The 25,584-nt window shown below is 56.9% G+C and overlaps 2 protein-coding genes across 8 annotated transcripts in view; both read left to right on the top strand.

The window, feature by feature from the left end:
• The window catches only part of TRIM9 (tripartite motif containing 9), a 68,618-nt gene extending 64,016 nt beyond the window's left edge, over nucleotides 1–4,602 (top strand). For all 7 annotated transcript variants that reach the window (XM_054069038.1, XM_054069032.1, XM_054069036.1 and 4 more), the window contains 3 exons: nucleotides 923–1,226; nucleotides 2,370–2,532; nucleotides 2,979–4,602. In XM_054069038.1, coding sequence (XP_053925013.1) covers nucleotides 923–1,226; nucleotides 2,370–2,532; nucleotides 2,979–3,041 — 530 coding nt within the window. In that variant the 3' untranslated portion in view covers nucleotides 3,042–4,602. The remainder of the gene's footprint in view (nucleotides 1–922; nucleotides 1,227–2,369; nucleotides 2,533–2,978) is intronic.
• Nucleotides 4,603–7,842: 3,240 nt separating this feature from the next.
• On the top strand, nucleotides 7,843–25,578 carry PYGL (glycogen phosphorylase L). Its single transcript, XM_054069030.1, has 21 exons — nucleotides 7,843–7,982; nucleotides 9,227–9,479; nucleotides 11,793–11,894; nucleotides 12,967–13,045; nucleotides 13,443–13,546; nucleotides 16,483–16,614; nucleotides 17,170–17,281; nucleotides 17,365–17,447; nucleotides 18,934–19,077; nucleotides 19,247–19,339; nucleotides 19,608–19,754; nucleotides 20,290–20,453; nucleotides 20,555–20,669; nucleotides 21,437–21,538; nucleotides 21,621–21,768; nucleotides 21,880–21,938; nucleotides 22,717–22,858; nucleotides 23,322–23,529; nucleotides 23,616–23,750; nucleotides 24,341–24,407; nucleotides 25,087–25,578. Exons 2-21 carry the CDS (start codon nucleotides 9,237–9,239, stop codon nucleotides 25,273–25,275), a joined length of 2,568 nt encoding a protein of 855 aa, XP_053925005.1. The 5' UTR covers nucleotides 7,843–7,982; nucleotides 9,227–9,236; the 3' UTR covers nucleotides 25,276–25,578.
• The last annotated feature ends 6 nt before the right edge of the window (nucleotides 25,579–25,584 follow it).

Genomic DNA, 25,584 nt, shown 5'->3' with positions numbered 1-25,584 from the left:
CGATGAATCAATCTCACCCGAGTGTTTTATTTTTCAAGCCGTGTTTACTCCTGCAGGCGCGGGAGTGGTTTGTGAAGGTGTCAGTTCACGTTTCAGTGACCGCTGGAGAAAAACCACCTGGGGAACTGGGCGGGTGGCTTGTGAAACCCTGTGCCTCTGTCTTGTTGAGGATGTGCTGCTCTATTTTGTCCAATTTGCAGTAACCGAGTCCCGTGCATTTAAAGCAGCAGCCGTACCGAGTCGTGGAGGTTTTGGGGCATTTTGCAGCCTTCTCCTGAGCTAGTGTTTGTCTTACATGTGGCCAGTTGCTCCGCAGGGAGGTTTCTCGGTGTGATGTAGCGTTTCTGTCAACGCAGACCTTCTGTATGTGCTTTTGGGGCCCAAGTCCACCAGCCCTCAAATACACAGAGTTTATCTCCTAATTCTCAGTCCCCTTCCTGCAAACTGTTCCTTGCACGAGCAACCCTTAGTGGTAAGGGTAAGTTACGTTAGCTAGAACCTGGACACCTGGTCAAGATCGCAAGATGCCTTCTCCTAGAGCCAGATTTTAGGAGGTCATGAGGATCCTGCAGGCTCGTGAGCCAAGATAGACAGAGAGTGGGCAGAGAGGGAGGCAGACAGGCACCAAGGAGCACCAAAACTCGTCGAGTCCCAGCCGTAAAACCTCAGCCACGCTGGCAGGCTGCAGTTGCACAAGCTCCAAGCATCCCTCCGTGACGGGAGATGCTCTCCATGAGCCAACAGCCCCCACCGCTGCACAGCTCCCTGCCTGCTTCTCGCTGTGCATCAGTGGGCAGCAGCCCCCGCCGTGCCTTCTGTCTCTCTGCATGCAGCATGCGCTGTTCCGTGTCCACTCCACATGGCTCGGTCGGTGACGGCCGCTTTCCCACCATCCTAACCTGATGTTGTTTGTGTATTCCAGTTGCTTGGTTCTCTTTCGATCCTTCCTCGGCCCACGCTGACATCATCTTCTCCAATGACAACCTTACTGTCACCTGCAACAGCTACGATGACAGGGTTGTGCTGGGGAAAACGGGCTTTTCCAAAGGGCTTCATTACTGGGAGCTCTCAATTGATCGTTACGATAACCACCCTGACCCGGCCTTTGGTGTGGCGCGCATCGATGTCCTCAAGGATGCCATGCTGGGCAAGGATGACAAGGCCTGGGCCATGTACGTGGACAATAACCGGAGCTGGTTCATGCACAACAATTCGCACACCAACAGGTATGTGGGCTGGGGTGGGATCCTCCTCCCAGAGACCACAGCCCGAGGAAGAGCCCATGGCTTTTCCAGTGGCGCTTAGAGGTATCCATGGAAAGGGTGACATTGCTGCTAATCACAGAATCGTTAGGTTAGAAAAGACCTTGAAGATCATCGAGTCCAACCATAAACCCAACGCTGCCAACTCTACCACTGAGTCGTGTCCCTAAGTGCCACATCCACACTTCTGTTAGAGGATGTGCCCTCACCCGAAGGGAAGGACAGTCCTTGCCTCCTCAATTCTGCCCTGCTCCAACCATTCCTTCGCTGCCTGCTGTGACTCTTCCCATGCTGACTCTTCCCATGAGCACACGTGGACCACTCCTGTGTAGCACCCCCCTTCCTATTAACACCCAAAGCCTTGGAGCTCATGCACCAAGAAAATTGCATCTGCTTTTATCCCTGCACCTCAGTTATTGCTTGCTTTCTCCACGAGCCAGCAGAGCTGTGGCTTTGAAGCTTGAGGAGAGCCTGGTGTCATGGAACCATGGAGTCATGGAATGGGTTGGGTTGGAAGGGATCTCAAAGCCCATCCAGTCCCACCCCCTGCCATGGGCAGGGACACCTCCCACTGGATCAGGGGCTCCAAGCCCCATCCAACCTGGCCTTGAACCCCTCCAGGGATGGGGCAGCCACCACTGCTCTGGGCACCCTGGGCCAGGGCCTCCCCACCCTCACAAGAAAATATTTCTCCCTAAGATCTCATCTCAATGTCCCCTCTTTCAGCTGAAAACCATTCCTCCTCGTCCTCTTGGTGCACTCCCTGATCAAAAGCCTCTCCCTCCCTTTTGTCACCTTCCTGCCTCCTCCTTCCCTGATGAGTAGCCAGTTTTGAAGTAAGCCCTGCAGCTTTCCCTCCAGGCGCACTTGCTTTCCCCCATGGTCGTTTTGTGGTTGCCCTCGGGGACGTCACAGCAAGCAGAGAGCATCTCTGCAAGAGACTTGAGGAGGAGGTGTTTGGACCTGCAGACATGGCTGGGATGGGTGCAGGTCATGGCCTGGCTCCTGGGTGAGCTGCGAAGTTCAGCATCATTATAGGCTGAAACCTGAGCCAAGAGTATGAGGGACATGAAGCTGCAGAGTTCTCTGATCTTCTCGCCTCCACAGAACCGAAGGTGGGATAACGAAAGGCGCCACGGTGGGAGTGCTGCTGGATTTGACCAGGAGGACCTTGACATTCTCCATCAATGAGGACCAGCAAGGACCTGTCGCCTTTGAGAACCTGGAGGGTCTCTTCTTCCCCGCGGTCAGCCTCAACAGGAACGTGCAGGTACGCGCTTGGACCATGCTCTGGAGCACCATAGCAGCATGACCTGTTCCTGAGCTTGCTGGCAGAGTCCTGGTGCTGCCGTCCCTGTTCTGTGTGTTGATGCTCAGCAGCATGGGAACCTTGTGGAGCAGAGCGGGCTCTTGTGCAACAGGAGCAGCTTGGAAAGCACTACGCTTGCACCCTAAACCACCTACAAGTCTCTAAATCAGGGAAGGCCTTCCTGCTGCCCCATCCCTGGAGCTGCTCAAGGCCAGGTTGGATGGGGCTTGGAGCCCCTAATCCAGAGGGAGGCAGCAGATGGAACTGGATGGGCTTTGAGGTCCCTTCCAACCCAAACCATTCTATGATTCCACTGCTCCCCAGATGGTGCTGTGCCAACTCCTGCGCTGTGGGCTGTCCCACCAGGCACGGAGGGATCCAGCTGAGCCCTTTATCTCTCGTTGCAGGTGACGCTGCACACTGGCCTGCCTGTCCCGGAATTCTACACGTCGCGCTCGGCCATGCCCTGAGGATGCTCCCGCAGCCGGCTGCGTCTTCTTGCCATGAGAAGAGCCAGCCTGTTCCTTCCCGCAGGACGGGGCCGGCGGCCGAGCCGCAGGGTTCCCGCTCGCCACCGGCCAGAGACGGCGAGGCAAAGCGGGACGGAAGCCCGTGCCTCTGGGCCGTCTCTGATCTCCACCCTCCCGCGCTGTCCTGTGTGTGTGCGCTTCGCTGTTTAGCTCTCTTTGGCTGATGAAGTACATAGGTAGCCTGAGATGTTCCTCTGTGTCCGCTTTTAGGTTTGATTTTATTGAGTTGAGTTGGGTTTTGCAGGAGCAAGGGGGAACGTTCATCTCTCTTAGCCTGGAGGGACCCCCACCACGGGAAGGCTTTTGCCCGTGCCAGCTCCGTTATGTTGCAGGCTATTACTTTCCCCCATGGCCTTTCTTGCAGAGCACTCTCAGTCCCATGTAGAGGTGGGTCCTGGATTACCAGTCAGTCTCCACATCCTTACCGAAACGCCCATCCCTTGTCCCCCTGAGCGTTTCTGTGGGGCGAGGGGTGGCTGCTCTGTCCCTGGGAGCTCCGGGTGCCGGCACCGAGAGCCCGTGGGGTGCTCTCCCACGCCACAGCCATAGCCGGAGAGCCTTCACCCGGCTCTTTGGAGATTAGCGTTTATTTTTTTATAGTTGCCGTATAAAGCTTAGCCTTAACTACTACCTGATAGTGTCCTTCCGTTCACAGGAGAATTCATTCTGCAGCGAGGCTCTGACGGGGACCCCGGGATGGGGATGAGGATGGGGATGAGGATGGGGATGGGGAGGAAGGAGAGCTGGCCACCGCCCTGCCACGCGCTCAGGAACCCGTGCCCGCTGCCAGCAGCAGCTCCCCTCCGCCTCCGCTCCCTGCCTCCACTTGCTGGTAATTCAGAAGCAGGAGAGGAGCGGGGAGGTGGTGGTGGGTGCCGTGCCCGGTGCCAGCCCCCCTCCGCCCCGTTCCCAGGGAACGCACTGCATGCGCATAACCCCATGCTTGGCTTTTCAGTTCCTCGCCGTCTCCCGGCGTGGCTGGAGGAGCTGGGGGAGGCAGCGGTGGCGCTGCCCGGTGGGTACCAGCAATCCCAGCTTGGCCGGAGAGCTGCGGCTGCTCGCTCCAGGGTCGGGTGGGATGCTACGGGAGTACCGGTCCAGCGGAAAGACCAGTGTAAATAGATCATTCCCTTCCAGCATGCCCTCTTCTAGGACGGTCCCGTTCGTTTCCTTGTTGCTCTCGTATTAAGTTTACCTAATTTATTGGATGGGTGCTATCTTGTTGACTCACACCGAGGAGTTTCTCTCAGCTGCAGGAGAACCGTGTTGCAGGACAACGCCGAGCAGCTCTTTGGTGAATTCCTGACGAGCCCCCGTGGCCGGCTCACCCGGGGCTCCTCTCTCAGCCGTTATCCCCCATTCTTTAGGATGTTCATGGTGCTTATTAGACTCCCAGTGATTGTACGATGTCGTCCCCCTGTACCGCGATGGTAGCTGCATACAGCCGCTGTGCTGAAGAGAAGTGTCATGTTTGCTGTTCTAATAAAGGACTTTTATGAGAGACGGGCAGAGCTTCATAGAATCATGGAATGGTTTGGGTTAGGAGCGACCTCAAAGCTCATCCAGTTCCATCCTGCTGCCATGGGCAGGGACACCTCCCACTGGATCAGGGGCTCCAAGCCCCATCCAACCTGGCCTTGAACCCCTCCAGGGATGGTGTTCAAGAGCCACCACTGCTCTGGGACACCTGGGCCAGGGCCTCCCCACCCTCAGAGGAGAACATTTCTTCCTAAGATCTCCTCTCAATCTCCCCTCTTTCAGCTGAAAACCCTTCCCTTCGTGCTGTCCCTGCGCTCCCTGACCCAGAGCCCCTCCCCAGCTTTCCTGGAGTCCCTTTCAGTGCTGGAAGCTGCTCTAAGGTCTCCCTGGAGCCTTCTCCTCTCCAAGCTGAACAACCCCAACTCTTCTCAGCCTGTCCTCGTATTTCCAAAGGAAAGGCAAGGCTTGTTCTCCCAGGACCCAGAGCGGAGTCGCTGTTGGGACACTGGCGCCTGCTCCATGTATTCTCTGAATGCTTCAAGAGAAGTTTACAGTGTGTGGCCTCTGAGCTCATCGTGGGCTCGAGTCCAGGGCTGGAGAAAGAACACTGCTGCATTGCATTAAGTGCTTTCATGTCTCCTAATGATGCCCAGCCCTTCCAGAGACAAAATGTCTCCATGACACCGGAGATAGGGGAAGTTGCATCCTCCCTGCAGACTGTAGTACCCAGGATGGAATAGACCAGGGCTGGAGGACACCCACCACCTGGGGAGAGACCCTGGAGGCACGAGCAGAGCTGCTCACCAGCTGCATCTGAGCTCTGGCTTCCAAGAGAGCAATGCCACAGATCCTTTGAGGCTGCCCAAACCCACCCAGGGCTCTGCTGTGTGCTCTTGGAGCAGTTTCATGGCACCATTTGCATCTGAGGGAACGTCCTGGACATGAAATTCGTGCTCCAGCCACTGAGCCCCTGTCGGACACCTCTTGGCATGGAAACTGCGCCCAGGCTTTCACCTGGAGAATAATCCCTCAACACACTCTCTGAGAGATCAGGAAGATTTCCTTTCTCTTCATAGAACCATAGAATAATGCAATAGTTTGGGTTGGAAGGGACCTTAAAGCCCATCCAGTCCCACCCCCTGTGATGGGCAGGGACACCTCCCACTGGATCAGGGGCTCCAAGCCCCATCCAACCTGGCCTTGAACCCCTCCAGGGATGGAGCAGCCACCATTGCTCTGGGCAACCTGGGCCAGGGCCTCACCACCCTGATTGTGAAGAAATTCCTCCTTATGTCCAGTCTAAACCTGCCTCTCTCCAGTTTATACCCATTCCCGCTCATCCTATCACTCCAAGCCTTTGTGAACAGCCCCTCTCCAGCTTTCCTGGAGCCCCTTCAAGCACTGGAAGGTCGCTATAAGATCTCCCCGGAGCCTTCCCTTCTCCAGGCTGAACAACCCCAACTCTCTCAGCCTGTCCTCACAGCAGAGGTTCTCCAGCCCTCTGATCATCTCTGTGGTCTCCTCTGGACCCATTCCAACAGTTCAATCTCCTTCTTTTATGTTCAGGATTCCAGAACTGGACACAGGACTCCAGATGAGGTCTGACAAGAGAGGAATAGAAGGGCAGAATCACTTTCCACATTCCTTTCTCTCCGTGCTGCCCATGTGCAGTTCAGGCTGGTTCCTGAACCTTTGGTGAGAGGCTCCAGCCCCATCCCAGGACCCTCGTGCTGCTGGGTCCAAGCCAGGAGGACAGTTGGGGTGTCTAAGTGAACCCCAAGAGCACATGTGGTCCCACCAGCCCTCGGTTGTCTGTCTCTGCTCTGCTCTGGGTGGTTGTGGAACCAGGCAGGGAGGACGGGCAAGGTTGGAAAGCCTCCATGGCCACGGGTGGAGGAAGAGGAAGGGGTGTTGCGTTGTGCCCGTATCAACGACGATACTGCGGAGGGACCGGAGGCAGAAGGAGGGCAGGACTCTGCGCTTGGGGAGCCACAGAAGCCGATCGGAAGAGAATCCCACAGCATTTCCAGAGGGATTGGGGAGCGCAGAGAGAAAAGTGAGGAGAAGAGGGGAGAGGGGGCAGGGGAGGGGGCAGAAAGAGGGGGAGCAGGAGAGGGGGTGCAGGGGAATGGGGAGCAGAAGGAATGGGGTGCGCGAGAGGGTGCAGGGGAAGGGGTGCGAGGGAAGGGGGTGAAGGGGAAGGAGGAGAATGGGGTGCAGGGGAAGGGGGTGCAGGGGAAGAGGGTGCAGAAAGAGGGGGAGCAGGAGAGGGGGTGCAGGGGAATGGGGTGTGGGAGAGGGTGCCGGGGAAGGGGTGCAAAGGAAGGGGGTGAAAGGGATGTAGGAGCAGGAAAATGGGGCGCAAGGGAAGAGGGTGCAGGGGAGGGGGCAGAGAGGAAGGGGGAGCAGAGAGTGGGGTGCAGGGGAAAAGGGTGTAGGGGAAGGGGTGCAGAAAGAGGGGGAGCAGGAGAGGGGGTGCAGGGGAATGGGGAGCAGAGGGAATGGGGTGCGCGAGAGGGTGCAGGGGAAGGGGTGCGAGGGAAGGGGGTGAAAGAGGAGCAGGAGAGTGGGGTGCAGGGGAAGGGGGTGCAGGGGAGGGGATGGAGAGGAAGGGGCAGCAGAGGGTGGGGTACAGGGGAAAGGGTGCAGGAGAAGGGGTGCAGAAAGAGGGGGAGCAGGAGAGGGGGTGCAGGGGAAGGGGCAGCAGAGGGAATGGGGTGTGGGAGAGGGTGCTGGGAAAGGGGTGCAAGGGAAGGGGGTGAAGGAGGAGCAAGGGAATGGGGTGCAGGGGAAGGGGTGCAGAAGGAGGGGGATCAGGAGAGGGGGTACAGGGGAATGGGGAGCAGAGGACGGAGTGCGGGAGAGGGTGCAGGGGAAGGGGAAGCAAGGCAAGGGGTGCAGGGAAGCGGGGTGAAGGGGAAGTGGGCGAAGGGGAAGGAGAAGCAGGAGAATGGGGTGCAGGGGAGAAGGGTGCAGAGGAAGGGGTGCAGGAGAAGGGGGAGGAGGGGAAGGAGAAGCCGCAAAATGGGCCGCGAGGGAAAAGGGCGCGAGAGAAGAGGGCGCAGGGGAAGAAGGTGCACGGGTAGGGGTGCAGGGAAATGGGGAGCAGGAGAAGGGGGAGCAGGAGGGGACCCAGAGGGAGGCGAGGCGGAGCAGAGGGCGGGAGGGAAGCAGAGGAAGGGGCACAGAGGAGGGGGTGAGAGGGGAACAGGAGGAGGGCGGCAGGGGAGGGGCCGGGCCCGTGTCCCGCCCCGTCCCGGCTCGGGGCCGCCTCCCGGGGCGGGCGGGGCCGCCGTCCCAGCCGGGAAGGAGCCGGGAGGGAGCCGGGAAGAAGGAGCCGGGAGGGAGCCGGGCAGGAGCCGGGCCGGGACCAGCACAGCCCGGGGCCCTCCTGCCTGCGCGGTACGGGGCTGCCCCTCTGCCCAGCCGCGGCCTCCCCTCTGCACCCCCTCTGTCCATGCCCAGCGTTCCCCCCTCTTCTCACCCCCGTCTGTCCATCCCCAGGGTCCCCCTCTTCCCCCCCACCTCCGTCCATCCCCAGGGGTCTCCCCCCTGCCCCCCCCGCTCTGTCCATGGCCAGGGTCCCCCCCTTCCCACCCCCCTCTGTCCATCCCCAGGGTCCCCCCCCTTTTCTCACCCTCTGTCCATCCCCAGGGGTCTCCCCCCTGCCCCCCCCTCTGTCCATGGCCAGGGTCCCCCCCCTTTTTCTCACCCTCTGTCCATCCTCAGGGTCCCCCCCTTCCCACCCCCCTCTGTCCATGCCCAGCCGCCCCCCCCCTCCTTCTCTCACCCTCTGCCCATCCCCAGGAGTCTCCCCCCTGCCTCCCCCTCTCTGTCCATGGCCAAGGTCCCCCCCTTCTTTTCACCCTCTCTCCATCCCCAGGGTCCCCCCCTTTCCCACCCCCCTCTGTCCATGCCCAGCCGCCCCCCTCCCCTTTTCTCACCCTCTGCCCATCCCCACGATCCCCCCCCTTTCCCACCCCCCTCTGTCCATGCCCAGCCGCCCCCCTCCCCTTTTCTCACCCTCTGCCCATCCCCAGGGTCCCCCCCTTCCCACCCCTCACTGCCCACCCCCAGGGTCCCCCCCCTTTTGCACATCCCTCTGTGCCTCCCCCCGGGATGGTGGTTCTCGGGATACCCCCCTTTTTCATGCCCTTCTGTGCCCCCGGGATGATCCCCAGTCCCCCATCCTCTTCTTACCTTCTGTCCACCCACAGCCTCCCGCCTTTGCACCCCCTCTGTCCACCCACAGCCCCCCTCCTTTGCACCCCCTCGGTCCATCCCCAGGATCCCTCCCTTTCTACCCCCCTCTGTCCACCTCCAGGGTTCTCCCATTTCTCACCCTCTGCCCATCCCCAGCTCCCCTTTGCACCCTCTCTGTCCATGCCCATGGTCCCCCCATTTCTCACCCTCTGTCCATCCCCAGCCCCCTTTTTGCACCCCTCTGTTCCCATTAGGAACCCCCTTTTGCCCCCCCATCCCTCCCAGCCCGCAGTGGGCGGCCGGTGGCAGCACCCATCCCTGTCCCAGTCCCTTGCCCGGGTTGCCAGCAAGCGGTGCCAGCCCGCTGCACAGACAAAACTAGGGTGCTGGTACCCGTACCCCATCCTTACCACCACCATCTCTCTCTCCATCATCTCCCCCAGCCCCACCGCGATGTCGCGGCCGCTTTCGGACCAGGAGCGGCGAAAGCAAATCAGCATCCGTGGGATCGTGGGAGCTGAGAGCGTGGCCGAGTTGAAGAGGGGCTTCAACCGCCACCTCCACTTCACCCTGGTCAAGGACCGCAACGTGGCTACCCCTCGTGACTACTATTTCGCCCTCGCCCACACCGTCCGGGACCACCTGGTGGGACGATGGATCCGCACCCAGCAGTACTACTATGAGAAGGACCCCAAGGTGGGAGCCAGGGGATGCTGGGGACCCATCTTTGCAGGGCAGGAGATGGAGGGTGGTGGGAGACCCTCAGATTTTCTGAGGTCCCCGGCTTTTCTGAGGACCACAGCTTTCCCAAGGACCCCAGAATTCTCGAGGTGGATGCTGCGTTACAGCCAGGATGGGAATTTTTACCACCCTTGCATGCAACCCCCCACCTCTGTGGGAAAAGAGAGAATGCGGGGCTTTTTTGCTTGGATTTAGGGATATTTCTTCTAACTTTGCCAAGCGTAGGGACTGGACTTTAACTGAGGCCGTTGTCCTCTGCTTTGCCTCGGTTTTCCCGAGGTGGTTGCTGTGTTACAGCCAGGATGGGAATTTTTACACCCACCGGAACCACTTGGGTGCAAACCTTCCCTCTGGGAATGCCAAAAATAGGGGGCTCAGTTTTTCCTGAATTTGGGAATAGTCCTTCTATCTTTGCCAAGCGCAGGGAGTGGACTTTAACAAGCGAGGCCACTGTCCTTTGCTTTACAAAACAAACAGAGCGCGGCTCGGCCGGGAGCTGGGAGCAGGGCATGCGAGGGGTGTTTGTTGTCCCTCGGCGCTGGCGTGGGTGCGGTTTGCCCAAAGCAGCTGCAAAGCCTTCTAGGGTGAAGTAGTTGAACAGCTTAAACGGACACAAAACCAGCCATGAGCGAGTCTTGTTTAAAAGAAGCCCAAGGCTGATCTACGCCACAGCGATCCCGAGAGCAAAGAGAGCTAGTTTATGCTGGAGTTTCTGTCCCGCTGCTCATCTGCGCTGGCTCGGACCAGATGCGGGGCTCTGGATTAAGCTGTAATCCCCTCCGGACACCTGGACAGCCCTGTCGGCTCCAATTTCCTCCTGGCAAAGCTGGCCCCTCAATACTTCTCTGGGATGGTGCCAGCCTGTGGTAGCTCGGTCCCATCCTGTGTTGTGTAGGGAATGCTTTGAGCCAGCAGGGAACCAGGTGGTGGAGAAGGCCAACAGCATCCTGGCTTGGATCAGCCATGGGGTTCCCAGCAGGAGCAGGGAAGGGATTGTCCCCCTGGACTTATCACTGGTGAGGCCACACCTCGAATCCTGGGTTCAGTTTTGGGCCCCTCACTCTAAGAAGGACATTGAGGCGCTGGAGCATGTCCAGAGAAGAGAATGGAGCTGGGGAAGGGCTGGAGAACAGGGGTTATGAGAGGTGGCTGAGGGACCTGGGGCTGTTTAGTCTGGAGAAAAGGAGACTGAGGGGAGACCTCATTGCTCTCTGTGGCTCCTGTAAAGGAGGTTGTGGTGAGGTGGGTGCTGCTCTGTTTCCTCAAGTAACACGAGATAGGATGAGAGGAAATGGCTCAAGTTGCACCAGGAGAGGTTTAGTTTGGATTTTAGAAAGAATTCCTTCACAGAAAGGGTTCTCAGGCCCTGGCAGAGGCTGCCCGGGGAGGTGGTGGAGTCCCCATCCCTGCAGGCATTTAAAAGTCGGGCAGATGAGGTGCTCAGGGATCTGGTTTAAGTTGCGGACAGGTACAGTTGGACTCAATGATCTTAAAGGTCTTTTCCAACCAAATGATTCTATGAAAGCAGGGAGAGAAAAAAAGAGGAGCCTTTTTTAGGGCTTGAACCTGGGGGTTCTGTAGCGTCTGCCTGGCGTTGCTGCCTCCTGCTCTGCTGCGAACAAACCACTAAGCCCAGCCGATCCTGCCCTGCACAGGTCCTGTCGAGTCAGTGACCTTCCTCCAGCTTAAATCCTTCCTTAAAACCTGCTGGTGCTGACGCTGGGGATGGCTTACAAAAGCCTCCACCTTACCGGCCACATCCTGCACCGGTCACGTTGGCGAGAGGGCAGGTGAGAGCGTGCTGTGCTCCTCAGACCTGGCAGCAGAGGAAGCCCATGTCCCTGCAGTTGGCCCTGGTTCTTGTTCAGTTTTCCAGTTGCTTCGCAGCTCGGGGTGACGTTAGGAAACATCTTCTCTGTAAAGTTGAACTTTGTACCGCCGTGGCCACAAGTGAGCTCAAGGTGACCATCCTGGAGCTGGTCCTGCGCTTGGACAGGGTGAGGGGCTTGTCCAAACAAAACCACCTCAGCACTGCCCTCCTCCTGGTGTGGGAAAGGGCAGTGACAGGAGAGCAGGGCTGGGCTTGCAGAGCATGGCCACCTCCAAGGAGCTCCAGCCCTCAAATTCCCAGTGCAAACCGCCTTGCTCTGTTGGGAGGCAGGGTTTTTCCTCTTGCTTTGGAGTAACACCCAACAGCAGTTTCTGGGGCCCAGAGGAGTCTCCTCTGTCCCTGGGGAAGGTGATCCAAAGTGTGGTTTTCTCTTTCAGAGGATTTACTACCTCTCCTTGGAGTTCTACATGGGGCGGACACTGCAGAACACCATGATTAACCTGGGGCTGCAGAATGCCTGCGATGAAGCCATCTACCAGGTGAGAATCCCAGGGGGTTGGTGAGGACATTTTCTGGGCATTCGGGGTGTGATCCCCACTTGCCCATCTGCAGCCCAGCAGGCGGGGAACATCCCTGGAGATGTTCCAGGCCAGGTTGGATGGGGCTTGGAGCCCCTGATCCAGTGGGAGGTGTCCCTGCCCATGTCAGAGGGTTTGAGCTGGGTGGGCTTTGAGGTCCCTTCCAACCCAAACCATTCCATGATTCTATGATTTCTGTAGGCATTCAGGGCTGTCGGTGCAATTCAGAGCTGTGCAGCCTGGTGTCCTGAAACTCCAGCAAAGCTTCTACTGGTGCTGGTGCTCCTGGACCTCTCTGTGACCAGCTGGTTTGGGAGATGGCACTGCCCAGTGGCTGTGGGATCAGGGCTGTCCCCTCTTGCTGTGACCGTGGGACATGTCTCTGTGGGAAAATATGGCTTAGCCCTGGCAAGGCGCTATCTTATTTCCCTCTGAGCTGCCTGAGGAGCTTTGCGTAGGCAAAACCTCTTCCTCCCATAGCATTCCAGGCTGGAAGCTTTACATTTCCTTGTAAAAGTGGTGTAACCACTTCTCTGGGCATCTCTGTTAAAGGGCGATGCCCAGAGTCAGGGAGATGGGCACCTGGGTGCCTGCCTCAGGGGTGGGGGAGCCGGAAGGTAACATCAGTCCCTGGGCCGTGGAGGAAAGGAATGATCCCTGGGAGACCTGTCTGGAATATCTGGGACCGTGGGAGCAGCACCTTGATTACGGCTGGGTGCATCCCACTCCCAGGAGCTTGTCCACAAGGTGAAGGTCACATGTCCCTTGTCGAGGCTGGAGGAGTGACTTAAACACCAGAGCTGGTCACTGCCACAACGTGGAGTGGCAGTGGAGGGGAAGAGAAACTGCTCTGGGTGTGAATTCCCATGTCGCAGCTGCAGGAATGGGTCTTGGATGCCTTTGCACCCCTCCTGGAGCCCACCTGCAAGGGAGATTGGCAGTGGTGGATGGATGCAAGGCAGCACCGTTCCTTCACGCGAGGCTGGGTGCTGTAAGAACCTCCAGCCCATCACCTTCTCCTTCTTGTCTGCAGCTCGGGTTGGACATGGAAGAGCTGGAGGAAATCGAGGAGGATGCTGGTCTGGGCAATGGTGGTCTGGGCAGGCTTGCTGGTGAGTGAGCCCCACAAATGGTCTCATTGCCTGGGTGGTGAGGAACAACCCCGGGGCCTTTGCATCTTCTGCAGGGGGGACCTAAACTCTGGGAGGGTTTCATTGCTCCAGCCTTTCCATGTGTGGGGTGAGAGGTGCTGGGTGGCCGGGGACGAGCGGCGGCTGCTGGCCTTGGCTCATGTCCCTGCAGGATGGTTGCTTGGTGCCATCTGCTCTCTGCAGGAGAAGGACCTGCTGTCTCCTGGGGCTCTTGGCTCCCCAGGGAATCATAGAATAGTTTGGGTTGGAAGGGACCTTAAAGATGATCTAGTTGCAACCCCCCTGCCATGGGCAGGGACATCCCAGTAAATCAAGCTGCCAGGAAGCGTAGCTCACCGCTGTCCCTTTTCCCTGGCAGCCTGCTTCCTCGATTCGATGGCAACGCTGGGGCTGGCAGCTTACGGCTATGGCATCCGCTACGAGTATGGCATCTTCAACCAGAAGATCCGGGATGGATGGCAGGTAGGGACAGAGGCACGTGGCCCTCAGCTTCCCCGAGAGCATCCAAAGCCCTAAGTCCAGACTTTCCCCTTAGATCAGGGTGTACAGATGCTCTCCCTTAGCTTGGAGACTGCTGGGAGCCAGAGTGGATGCTGCGATATTGTCTCATCTCATAAGAATCATAGTATGGTTTGGGTTGGAAGGGACCTTTAAAGCCCATCCATTTCCAGCATCAGCTCAGGTTGCTCAGAGGCCCATCCAACCTGGCCTTGAGTGTGCCCAGGGATGGTGGTGGCCACCACCTTTCTGGGCAACCTGTGCCAGCACCTTCCCACCCTCAATGTCAACAATTTCTTCCTTATATCTGGTCTAAATCTCCTCTCCCTTAGTTTAAAACCATTTGCCTTTGTCCTGTCAGCCCTATCTGTAAGGGGAAAGGAGACTAAGGTTCATTAATTCCTCCCAGTTAAAAATGGGGCAAAAAAGCGCTAAAGGTGCACAAACACACACACACAAAAATAATTGCTAATCTGTGCCCGCATTAATTAATTACACAGGCAAAATGTGTGGCTGCAAACGCAAAACTGTGAGGGAATGTGTGTGATGTGATACCCAGCACCAAACACAGCGCTGTGATAGGCTGTGCGTTAATTGAAAGGAGAAGAAGAGGCCGTGCACTTAATTCAAAAAGGAGAAAAAGGAAGGAAAACAAGAAAAGGAGAGGAAAAGCTCAGCAGTCCTGGTTCCAGCGCTGCTCCAACCAAGCAGGCCTCAATCCATAGGAGGCTCCGCTTGCAGTTTCCCCGTTGCTGGGCTCTATCCTTCTACTTTTATAGCTGCAAGGCTCAAATGATGTCATTGAGCAGCTTTTTAATGCCAGCAGTGTTTGAGACAGATGAGACCAAGAGAATCTTCACCCTTTGTCCTTCTCTTTGGATATGATGTGCTCCCTCTGGGCACATCCTATCCCTTTAATCAGTCCTTTGGGATTAAAGGTTGATAGGGCTGTCAGGGTCCCTGATCTGTCCTGGTCTCCTACAGCTGTTTAAAACTTGTCAGATGTTTTGTCAAGCAAGTTTAACTTCTTAAACTGGTGCCCGTGCGTTCCCTGCAGCAGGGAACTCGTCCTTCATCCTGGCTGGCTCTGACGTGTGGAGCTGAGGATCAGCCCAGTGTGGTGGTTCCCAGTTAAGCCAGTTAGTGCCTGGGTGCAGCTGGAGGGGAGCGGATCCTCCTTGCAGCACACCCTGTTAATTAGCAGAGAGCTGCGATTTGTCAGCATGACATCCTTTCCTCCTGAGCTGGATTTGCGATATGACTGCCCACATAGCGGGGATGTGAGCGGTATCTCCACTGCGAGAAGGGCCCAGTCTGGGGCTGCTGTAGGAACAGAGAGGTCAGTGCTTCCACCCTTCCAGCATCTCTGCTCCTCCCTCACAGAGCTGCAGTCATCCTATGCTTCCTAGGAGCTAGCAGGATGCTCTCCTTGGGAGTTCTCTGGTTGCCTTCAACATAAGAAGGAGATGGAGCTGTTGGAACAGGTCCCGAGGAGGCTGCAACGATGGTCAGAGAGCTGGAGTGTCTCCCATACGAGGACAGGCTGAGAGAGTTGGAGTTGTTCAGCCTGGAGAAGAGAAGGCTCTAAGACCTTATAGCGACCTTCCAGTCCCTGAAGGGGCTCCAAGAAAGCTGGGGAGGGGCTGTTCACGAAGGCTTGGAGTGACAGGATGAGGGGGAATGGGTATAAACTGAAGAGGGGCAGATTTAGACTGGACATAAGGAGGAATTTCTTCACCATGAGAGTGGTGAGACATTAGAACAGGTTGCCCAGAGAAGTTATAGCTGCCCCATCCCTGGAGGTGTTCAAGGTCAGGTTGGATGGGGCTTGGAGCCCCTGATCCAGTGGGAGGTGTCCCTGCCCATGGCAGGGGGTGGAACTGGATAGGCTTTAAGGTCCCTTCCAACCCAAACTATTCTATGATTCTGATCCATGTCCGCAGTGCATCCTGCTCAGGGCCAGCACCATCTCAAGAGCTGCTCCGTGGCCATGTGGAGCAGGTGAGGGTGGAGAAGTGGTGTCACTGTTCCTGCTGGGCTGGGGATGGTGTGGGGAATTCCTGGAGAAGACAGATTCAGCCGCCAGCCTGGCAGTGCTGCTCGATGCCTGGGTTGAAGCATTAGGAGGGCAGGAGAAGCTGGTTTGGAAATGCAGTGGGCAACGTGGTGTGTAGCTGGAAAACTCCAGGTAGGAGGCAACCCCAAATACCCAGAAGGACCCTGCGAGCACTCCCAAAACCTGAATCTACAGCCGGCAAGTTGAAACCTTTCCTCCTTGGCTCTGTGGAACAGCATTCCCAGGCTGCTGCATCCTAAAGGGGCTTATCTCCCCTGGCCCTTGTGCAGTGTCCCAGCCACCAGAGCTCTGACCTGGCCATGCCGAAGGTGGCATCTAACCCAGACCCTCCTCTGTAACAGCCCTGCCTGGGTGGGGAACGAACCCGCTTGCTAGCTGGTCTGCAGGCTGAGATTAAAACTCTGATTAAGGGGGCTAATGGCATCTTGGATTGGGCTCTGAGCAACCTGATCCGGTGGGAGGTGTCCCTGTTCCTGCAGGGAGGTTGGACTGGATGGGCTTTAAGGGTCTCTTGCAACTCAACCCATTCTATGATTTCAGTCACAACACGGCAGTGCTAGCAGTGCAATAAGAGAAACATGGCTTTCATCCGCACCTCCTCATCCCTATCCATCACCTCTCTGGCTGGAAGGTCTCCAAGGTCCAGAGTAGTTGGGGCAGAGCCCTGCCTCCGGGCTCATGCTGCGCTGCTGAAATCTGGGTTTAGGGCCGATGGACTCCAAAGCATCATCCCCTTTGCTATGAGCAGCCGGAGCCTTTCCCAGCCATCCTCCACGTGGCACAACCCAGGGAGGTTCCTCACCACTCTTGCTCCTTTCGGCAGGTGGAAGAAGCCGATGACTGGCTCCGGCACGGCAACCCGTGGGAGAAAGCCCGTCCCGAGTACATGCTGCCCGTGCACTTCTATGGCCGAGTGGAACACACAGCCACCGGTGCCAAGTGGGTCGACACCCAGGTAAGGGCTGGGACACAACGTTGTGTGACTGGTGTGAAGGAAACCACCCTTACATGGCTTGTCCCATCACCTTTAGCGTGGATCCTGCCAGCATCCCCGCTGAGGAGGGTCATGGTAACGAGGCTGCTTCACTGGGGTGGAAAAGGCAGTGGTGGAGCAGATTGGGGAGGATGGAGAAAGGGACACAGACAGGTTTTGCTGTCCACGTCTGCAGCCACCCTCTGAAATACCCAAAAGCACATCCGGCTGTTCTGTGTGCCATGCACAGCCCAGCATGATGACTTTAATTAAGCTTCTCCTGACTCTTGCAAGCCTCTCTCCATCCCTGGAGTGCTTCTGGCAAGCACCGTACACCAGGAAGACCCTGGGGAACCGGGATGGGCAGGGGGGTACCAAGAACATCCCCATGCGTGCAACCCCATGAAGGTGGATGCTACCCTGAGCTCTCCCCTGTAGGGGAATCTGTGGGATGGGAGGGCTCCAGCAGGACAGGGGGACATCGGGGTCACCAGCCAGAGGCACAGCCTGGCTCCAGCGACCCTGCTGATGTCCTAGGTGGTGCTGGCGCTACCCTACGATACCCCCGTGCCCGGCTACATGAACAACACCGTCAACACCATGCGCCTGTGGTCAGCTCGGGCCCCCAACGACTTCAACCTGCGGGACTGTAAGTGGGTGCTGGTGGAATGCTGAGCAGGATGGGGTTCAGAGTAGGTCCCACACCCACCTTATCCTTCTACTCCTCCCCAGTCAATGTTGGAGACTACATCCAGGCTGTGCTGGACAGAAACCTGGCAGAGAACATATCCCGCGTCCTCTACCCTAACGACAATGTAAGTTGGGGTGGAGAAGTGTTCCTGGTTTAGGGATAGCTGAAGATTGTGGAGCAACTCCTCTTACTGGGACATCGTAGAGGTGGTTTGGTTGTGTTCCAACCCACCTGCAGTGCTTGGATGGGGATTGCTGCCTCTCACCAGCACTGCCCGGGGCTGCAGCAGAGACTAGTTTGTTCCTGGGCAAATCTATGCTCAGTAACGGGGAGGGAGCGGGGATAAGCACAGCCTTCTGCAGAAATCATAGAATCAGAGAATAGTTTGGGTTGGAAGGGACCTTAAAGATCATCTACTTCCACCCCTCTGCCATGGGCAGGGACACCTCCCACTGGCTCAGGCTGCCCAAGGCCCATCCAACCTGGCCCTGAACACCTCCAGGGATGGGGCAGCCACAGCTTCCCTGGGCAACCTCTGCCAGTGCCTCACCACTCTCACGGTGAAGAAATTCTTCCTTATGTCCAGTCTAAATCTGCCCCTCTCCAGTTTATAGCCGTTCCCCCTCATCCTTTCCCCAGAAGCCTTTGTGAACAGCCCCTCTCCAGCTTTCTTGTAGCCCCTTCAGGTACTCAAGGTCACAATAAGGTCTTCTTGGATCCTTCTCCAGGCTGAACAACTCCAACTCTCTCAGCCTGAAGTGTTCCTTGAGTCTCAAAATACAACATGAAGACAACCTGATGAACACTGGCGTTCCCCAGCCGGTCCCTTGCAGCCCCAGGACTGGAGATTGTGCCTCAAATCACTCTTTGTGCCCCGACCCTCTTGCTGTGGGCATTCTTGCCGTGGTGCACGCTGGCTGGCACAGAGGGACGACAGGATGTTGGGCTGATGGTTGGATTGGATGATCTTAGAGATCTTTTCCAGCCTTAAGAATTCCATGATTTTATGATTCACAGCCCTTCCCGGGCCACAAAACAAGCTATGGAGCAGGAGAAGTAGGCAAAGGGTGGCTCTCCTTGCTATGTAGCCAGTTTGGGTAGGCCCTGAGGGTTTTTTTTCCCCCGTTTGATCCTATCCCAGCCTTCCCAGCTGGCGAAGGGAACCCTGGTGGTGAGGTTCTTTCCTGCAGATCCTCTTGCAAACCATCAGGTTGATGTTTGTGCTGCATGAACAGTGGCTTTAATTCATCTTAGGAATAGCTTCTAGGTGTTACAGCCCCCATGGCTTCCCTTCCCATTTCCTGAGGACCTTTCTTTGCAACCCAGACTTTCAAACTAGGGAGAACAGGTTTCAGCAATGCTCGAGGGGGTTTTAAACCTCTTTTTGCACCAGCACATCTCAAACTCCTGTCCTGGAATCAGGAAAAAGAGAATATATTGGGGTTAGAGCTGGTGCCAGCATCAGCACCAGGGGCTCAGGTTGTGCCGTGTGGTGGATGTGTGCTGGCATGGGTCCCCCTGTGGCAGGGAGCCCCGGGAAGGTGCAGCTCCTCCAGCATAGGCGTAGCTGGGCAGCGTGGTGCAATCCTGCCCTGTTCCTCTGCTCACAGTTCTTTGAGGGGAAGGAGCTGCGGCTGAAGCAGGAGTACTTTGTGGTGGCTGCCACACTCCAGGACATCATACGCCGCTTCAAAGCATCCAAATTTGGGAGCACAGACAGTGTCCGGACTGTGTTTGATTCCTTCCCCGACCAGGTATGAGCCACAGTTGCTCTGACATCTGCCTCAGAGCTCATTTTGATGCCTCCCAGATACACACCCAGCGCTGGAGAGGTTTTGTGGACCCTCCTTGGGTGCCTGTGCCCAAATAGCTTGGGCAGTCGGATGCCCCTGTGTCCCCATGTGCCACCTGACCTCCCCACAGGTTGCCATCCAGCTGAACGACACCCACCCCGCCATGGCCATCCCTGAGCTGATGAGGATTTTTGTGGACATCGAGAAGCTGCCATGGAACAAGGTAGGGAGATCCGACTTGGTCCCTGGATCCCTTCTGCTCGCAGCCACCCTCCAGCTCACCCATGGCGGAGGAGCTGGGGAACGAGTTTTGTAGCTGCTGGTGGCTTGGGGAGTGGTGTGGAGCAGTCAAGTTGGGTTTAACCAGTAGGAACTGGAGGAGCCAGTTTTGCCGAGCCGCTGACTGCCGTGGGTGAACCATGCATGAGTGATGGCACCCAGCTGAGGCTGCCTTCACCGTTGCTGCTCATCTCCGGCTCTCCTCCTGGCAGGCCTGGGACATCACCAAGCGGACCTTTGCCTACACCAACCACACGGTGCTCCCTGAAGCCCTGGAGCGCTGGCCAGTGGACTTGGTGGAGAATTTGCTCCCCAGACACCTGCAGATCATCTATGAGATCAACCAGAGGCACCTGGATGTAAGTGCTTTGGGGTGGAAATGAAGGCCCTCTCCAGGGCAGGGAACGGAGACGATTAGGGGGATGCACAAATGGATGATGTTGAGTGTGTGGTCAGGTGGTTCTGGTTGCTATTTTGGGAGACTGGTGTACAGGAAAGCCCTTCCCACCAATCTGGAGCCATCCTGCAGTTAGTGGCTATTTTAAATACCCATTGCAGTTGGCATTTCTTTGCTCCCTAAATGCTAAGTTCATCCTGGAGAAGGATGAGGTTGGAGGTTCAAAGGAGATGGTGGTTTGACCTCCTGGTCTGGCAGCACGAGGCTTTTGCTGAGATGACCCCATTGGCCAAGCATGTGCCCACAAGCCACTCTCTGTGAGGGTTTGGGGGGTCCTTCTGTCCAGAGACATCTATGCTAGGGAAGGGCACCTTTGGAGGGCATTTGCACCACCGCTCATGAGTAAAAGCCACTGCTCTTGCTGGGGACATCACTCTTTGGGTGGGACATTGCTAAACACCAATATTGCTTCCCACCTGTCCAACCTCCATCTGCAGTACATCGCCTCTGTCTTCCCTAACGATGTGGACCGGCTGCGGAGGATGTCCCTGATAGAGGAGGGAGGCATCAAGAAGATCAACATGGCCCATCTCTGCATCGTTGGCTCCCATGCTATCAACGGGGTGGCCAAGATCCATTCCGAAATAGTCAAGACTCAAGTGTAAGTGCAGGAAGGGAGAGGGTGATGGATCACCCTCAGCTTGGAAGTGGTGGTGGTGCCAGGTGGGTGAGCCTGAAGCTGCCCCCTCCTCACCCTCGCAGCTTCAAGGACTTCGCAGCGCTGGAGCCAAACAAGTTTCAGAACAAGACCAATGGCATCACTCCGCGGCGCTGGCTTCTGCTCTGCAACCCAGGACTGGCGGAGCTCATTGCGGAGGTAACGGCATGGAGGCAGCATGCTGGCCCCCAACCCTTCCCAACCCCGGGGACGCTGCTCCAACTTCAGCCATTTACATCTTTTCATAGAATCATGGAAGGCTTCGGGTTAGAAAGAACCTCAAAGCCAATCCAGTTCCACCCCCTGCCCATGGGCAGGGACACCTCCCACTGGATCAGGGGCTCCAAGCCCCATCCAACCTGGCCTTGAACACCTCCAGGGATGGGGCAGCCACTGCTTCTCTGGGCAACCTGGGCCAAGGCCTCCCCACCCTCACGGGAAAACATTTCTTCCCAAGATCTCATCTCAATCTCCCCTCTTGCAGCTTCAAACTGTTCCCCCTCGTCCTGTCCCTGCACTCCCTGATCCAGAGCCCCTCCCCAGCTTTCCTGGAGCCCCTTTCAGCACTGGAAGCTGCTTTAAGGTCTCCTCAGAGCCTTCTCTTCTCCAGGCTGAACAACCCCAACTCTCTCAGCCTGTCCTCAGAGCAGAGGTGCTCCAGCCCTCAGATCATCTTAAATCATAGACTCACAGAATAGCTTGGGTTGGAAGGGACCTTAGAGATCATCCAGTTCCAACCCCACATCCCAGTAGATAAGGGTGCCCAAGGCACCTGATCTTAAATGGTCAATCTCTGTTTGCGTCTCACCCGAGTCCCCTACTCCTGCTTTCCAAGTGCTGTTGTCTTTGCCGGGCAGGAGCAGTGAACCCGATGAAGGTGGCTTCCCCCATCGCATGGTCAACACGTGTCTGTCCTCCTGTTGCAGAAAATAGGGGAGGACTACGTGCGGGACCTGAGCCAGCTGACAAAACTCCACGAGTTTGTGGATGATGACATCTTCATCCGGGAGGTTGCCAAAGTGAAGCAGGTGAGGGGTGTGGGCAGGAGGGAGGTAAGGAGTGGGGAGCACAGAGTGGGGGTTGACATGGTCCCCGCCCTCACCTCATCAGGAAAACAAGGTGAAGTTCGCGCTGTACCTGGAGAAGGAATACAAAGTGAAGATCAACCCTTCCTCCATGTTCGACGTGCATGTGAAGAGGATCCACGAGTACAAGAGGCAGCTGATGAACTGCCTGCACATCATCACCATGTACAACCGTAAGCCACCACGTGTACCGCCAGGGGACAGCCTGCCCTGCGGGGGCACGAGCATCCCTGTCCCCTGGGGCTGCAGCTAGAACAGAGGGTGACACCAGGCATCTTCTCCAGGCATCACGAGGGATCCTGCAAAGCTGTTTGTGCCGAGGACTGTGATCATTGGGGGCAAGGTAAGTTGGGCCAGGAGTTGAGTTGAAAGGGACCTTAAAGCCCATCCAGTTCCACCCCCTGACATGGGCAGGGACACCTCCCACTGGATCAGGTTTCTCCAAGCCCCATCCAACCTGGCCTTGGACACCTCCAGGGATGGGGCAGCCACCACTGCTCTGGGCAACCTGGGCCAGGGCCTCCCCACCCTCATTGTAAACAATTTCTTCCTTGTATCCAGTCTGAATGTCCCCTCCCTTAGTTTAAAGCCACTATTCCTTGTCCTGTCACAACAGTCCTTGCTAAGAAGCCCCTCCCCAGCTTTCCTGGAGCCCCTTTCAGTACTGGAAGCTGCTCTAAGGTCTCCTCAGAGCCTTCTCTTCTCCAGGCTGAACAAGTCCAGCTCTCAGCCTGTCCTTGGATGGGGAGGTGCTCTAGCCCTCAGATTATCTCCATGGCCCCCCATTTTGGAGGAAGTCCAAATGCCCTCAAACGGAATGCCCTCAGGGATTTGGGTACAGATGTCTTATGGGGCCATGTCCATGACGCTCCCCAGGAAGCACTGGAGTAGCCCTTGTTGGCTTCCACCCAAGCAAGGCACCAAGTTTCCTGGGGACTTGCACAACCACATGCTGCCTGTGGTCATGCAAGCTTCCAAAAACTTAGTGATGCAATACGTGGGTCAGATGAGGAGATGGGAGCCGGGCTGAGCAGGTGCTTCCTTGGGCACGTGGGAGTTGAGTGCTCCTCGCCTGCCCCTGACACCAAGCCCTCTGGGCTCACCCATGGCTTTTCTCCTAGGCTGCCCCAGGATATCACATGGCTAAAATGATCATCAAGCTCATTAATGCTGTGGCTCAGGTGGTGAACAACGACCCCACTGTGGGCAGCAAGCTGAAGGTCATTTTCCTGGAGAACTACAGGGTTTCGCTGGCAGAGAAAGGTATCCCATGTGGGGCACAATGTGGGGAGGGGACATCCACCCCATGGCTGTCCACCAGCCCATGGCTCCATCACTATGAGACAGCAGATCATAGAACCATAGAATGGTTTGCTTTGGAAGGGACCAAGGAGGTCATCCAGTTCCAACCTCTTGCCATGGGCAGGGACACCTCGCACTGGATTAGGTTGCTCCAAGCCCCATCCAACCTGGCCTTGAACACCTTCAGGGATGGGGCAGCCACCACTTCTCTGGGCAACCAGGGCCTCCCCACCCTCATTGGGAAGAATTTCTTCCTAATGTCTCATCTCAATCTTCCCCTCTCCAATTTCAAACCATTCCCTCTCATCCTATCACTGCATGCCCTTGTGCATCTAGCAAGATCCTTGAAGATCTAATGTCCTTCAGCACAATGCAAACCCAAACTGGTCACTGTGAGCTCCTTGTGTCTGTGTTTTATTGGCAGTGATCCCCGCTACCGACCTGTCCGAGCAGATCTCCACGGCAGGCACTGAGGCGTCGGGTACAGGGAACATGAAGTTCATGCTAAATGGGGCTCTGACCATTGGCACCATGGATGGAGCCAACGTGGAAATGGCTGAGGAGGCTGGAGAGGAGAACCTGTTCATCTTCGGCATGAGGGTGGAGGATGTCGCAGAGCTGGACAGAGAAGGGTGAGGGCTGGGGATGCTGCGGCGGTGCCACCCCAGGCAGAGGAGCAGCACTATCTGATATCTGATATCATCCATTTCCCCACCAGGTACCGCGCCCATGAGTTCTACAACCGGCTCCCTGAGTTGAAGCAAGCCGTTGACCAGATCCAGGGTGGCTTCTTCTCCCCAGAAGAGCCTGACCTCTTTAAAGATGTGGTCAACATGCTCTTCCACCACGACCGGTGAGTCCTGGGATGTCATCCATCCTCTGGGTTTGGTTCCACTCAACTCCTAGTGCCTGTGCAGAGCAGCCCCCAGCACCAACCACCCATCCTCTGGCTAATGAGGTCCTGTTTTCTGGCACAGATGTTGTGCATGTGGAGAAGCAATTGATGCTCCACAGGTACCAAAGGCTCTCTGTGTACTGCACTTCATGCTTGTTACATTAAAGCCTGGGGTACATTAAGGCCAAGACGCATTTGGATGCACAGCCCTCGCCAAATGATAGATGCTTTTAGGTATCTCAAGGGCTTTCCTCACCAGAGCACTAAGCAGTTGATGGCCATGGGTGTTTGCACCAGGGGAAATGTTTTCCCAGTGAGCTGACGCAGGGTGTTCCCTGCCAGGGCACCCACCCAGCCCACGCTGCAGCACCCACGGGCTTGCAGGGCCTGTGCAGACAGGGCGTGGGGACACCAAATTCATCTGAAGCATTCCTGGTGGAGAAAGCCCCAGAAAGCCTGAGCTCTGTGCGCTGCAGTCACTAGCCACCGCTGCGCTCCTACCTGAGCATTTCTGCCATCACCGACTCCTCCTCTCTTCGCTGCCACAGGTTTAAAGTGTTTGCAGACTACGAGGCTTATGTCAAATGCCAGGAGAAGGTCAGCGAGCTGTACCTGGTGAGTGCCAGCCTGGGGGTGAGGTGGGGGACCTGTGGTGGTAGCACAAGATCCCATCCTGGAGAAGGGATCTGGTGGGGCTGGACAGGTAGATGGGTTCCTGGGGAGGAGACTCCTGGCTGTGCTGCTACCGGGCATCATAGAATCATGAAATGGTTTGGGTTAGAAGGGACCTCTGAGCCCATCCAGTTCCAACCCACCTCCCATGAGCAGGGACACCTCCTATTGGATCAGGGGCTCCAAGCCCCATCCACCCTGGCCTTGAACCCCTCCAGGGATGGGGCAGCCACCACTTCCCTGAGCAACCTGTTCAAGGCCTCCCCACCCTCAGAGGAAAACATTTCTCCCCAAGATCTCCTCTCATCTCCCCTCTTGCAGCTGAAAACCATTTCCCTTTGTTCTAGCCCCACTCTCCCTGATCAGGACACCCCCCCACATAGCTTTCCTGGAACCCCTTTCAGTACTGGAAGCTGCTCTAAGGTCTCCCCAGAGACTTCTCCAGGCTGAACAACCCCAACTCTCTCAGCTTGTCCTCCTATGGGAGGTGCTCCAGCCCTCCGATCATCTCCATGACCCTCCTGGTTGAAACCAGGTCCCTGGTTGAGAGCCAATCTTGGGGCCAACATGGCACCCATGGGCACAAGCCTCTGGCCTCACCATCCCACCCCTCTCCTCGCAGAACACCAAGGCATGGACCAAGATGGTCATCAGGAACATTGCTGCAGCTGGCAAGTTCTCCAGTGACCGCACCATCAAAGAGTATGCTCGGGACATCTGGCACGTGGTGCCCTCTGACCTGAAGATCCCACCACCCAACGAGCCCAGGGATGCCGTTGAGGACAAAACCCCCAACGGCACGGCAGCGTAGGGGCACGGAGCGGCCACCAGCTGGAGCTGGGGGACGCGAGCCTGTGCGCTGTAAACCTCTCTGCTGTCTCGTGTCTCTGTTTCTGGCTTTCCCACGGGGGAGGGGGGGATTTTGATACCAGATGTGTCATGCGGAAAGCCCAACCGTGGTGTCCTGTTGCTTGCATAGCTCCTAAAAATAAATGTGCCGTTGGAGTCCCAAGAGGCTGCTTGCTGAAGCCTAAAATTAGGGACCGGGCTTGCTTGCACCAAGCTAACGCAGAAGGAAGGTGCAGGAGGCAGCCTGGGGCTCAGGGTGGGCAGCACAGCT

The sequence above is a fragment of the Cuculus canorus genome, chromosome 5 (genome assembly GCF_017976375.1).
Source record: "Cuculus canorus isolate bCucCan1 chromosome 5, bCucCan1.pri, whole genome shotgun sequence".
Classification (NCBI taxonomy): domain Eukaryota; kingdom Metazoa; phylum Chordata; class Aves; order Cuculiformes; family Cuculidae; genus Cuculus; species Cuculus canorus.
This window is presented reverse-complemented; position numbering and strand designations above follow the sequence as displayed.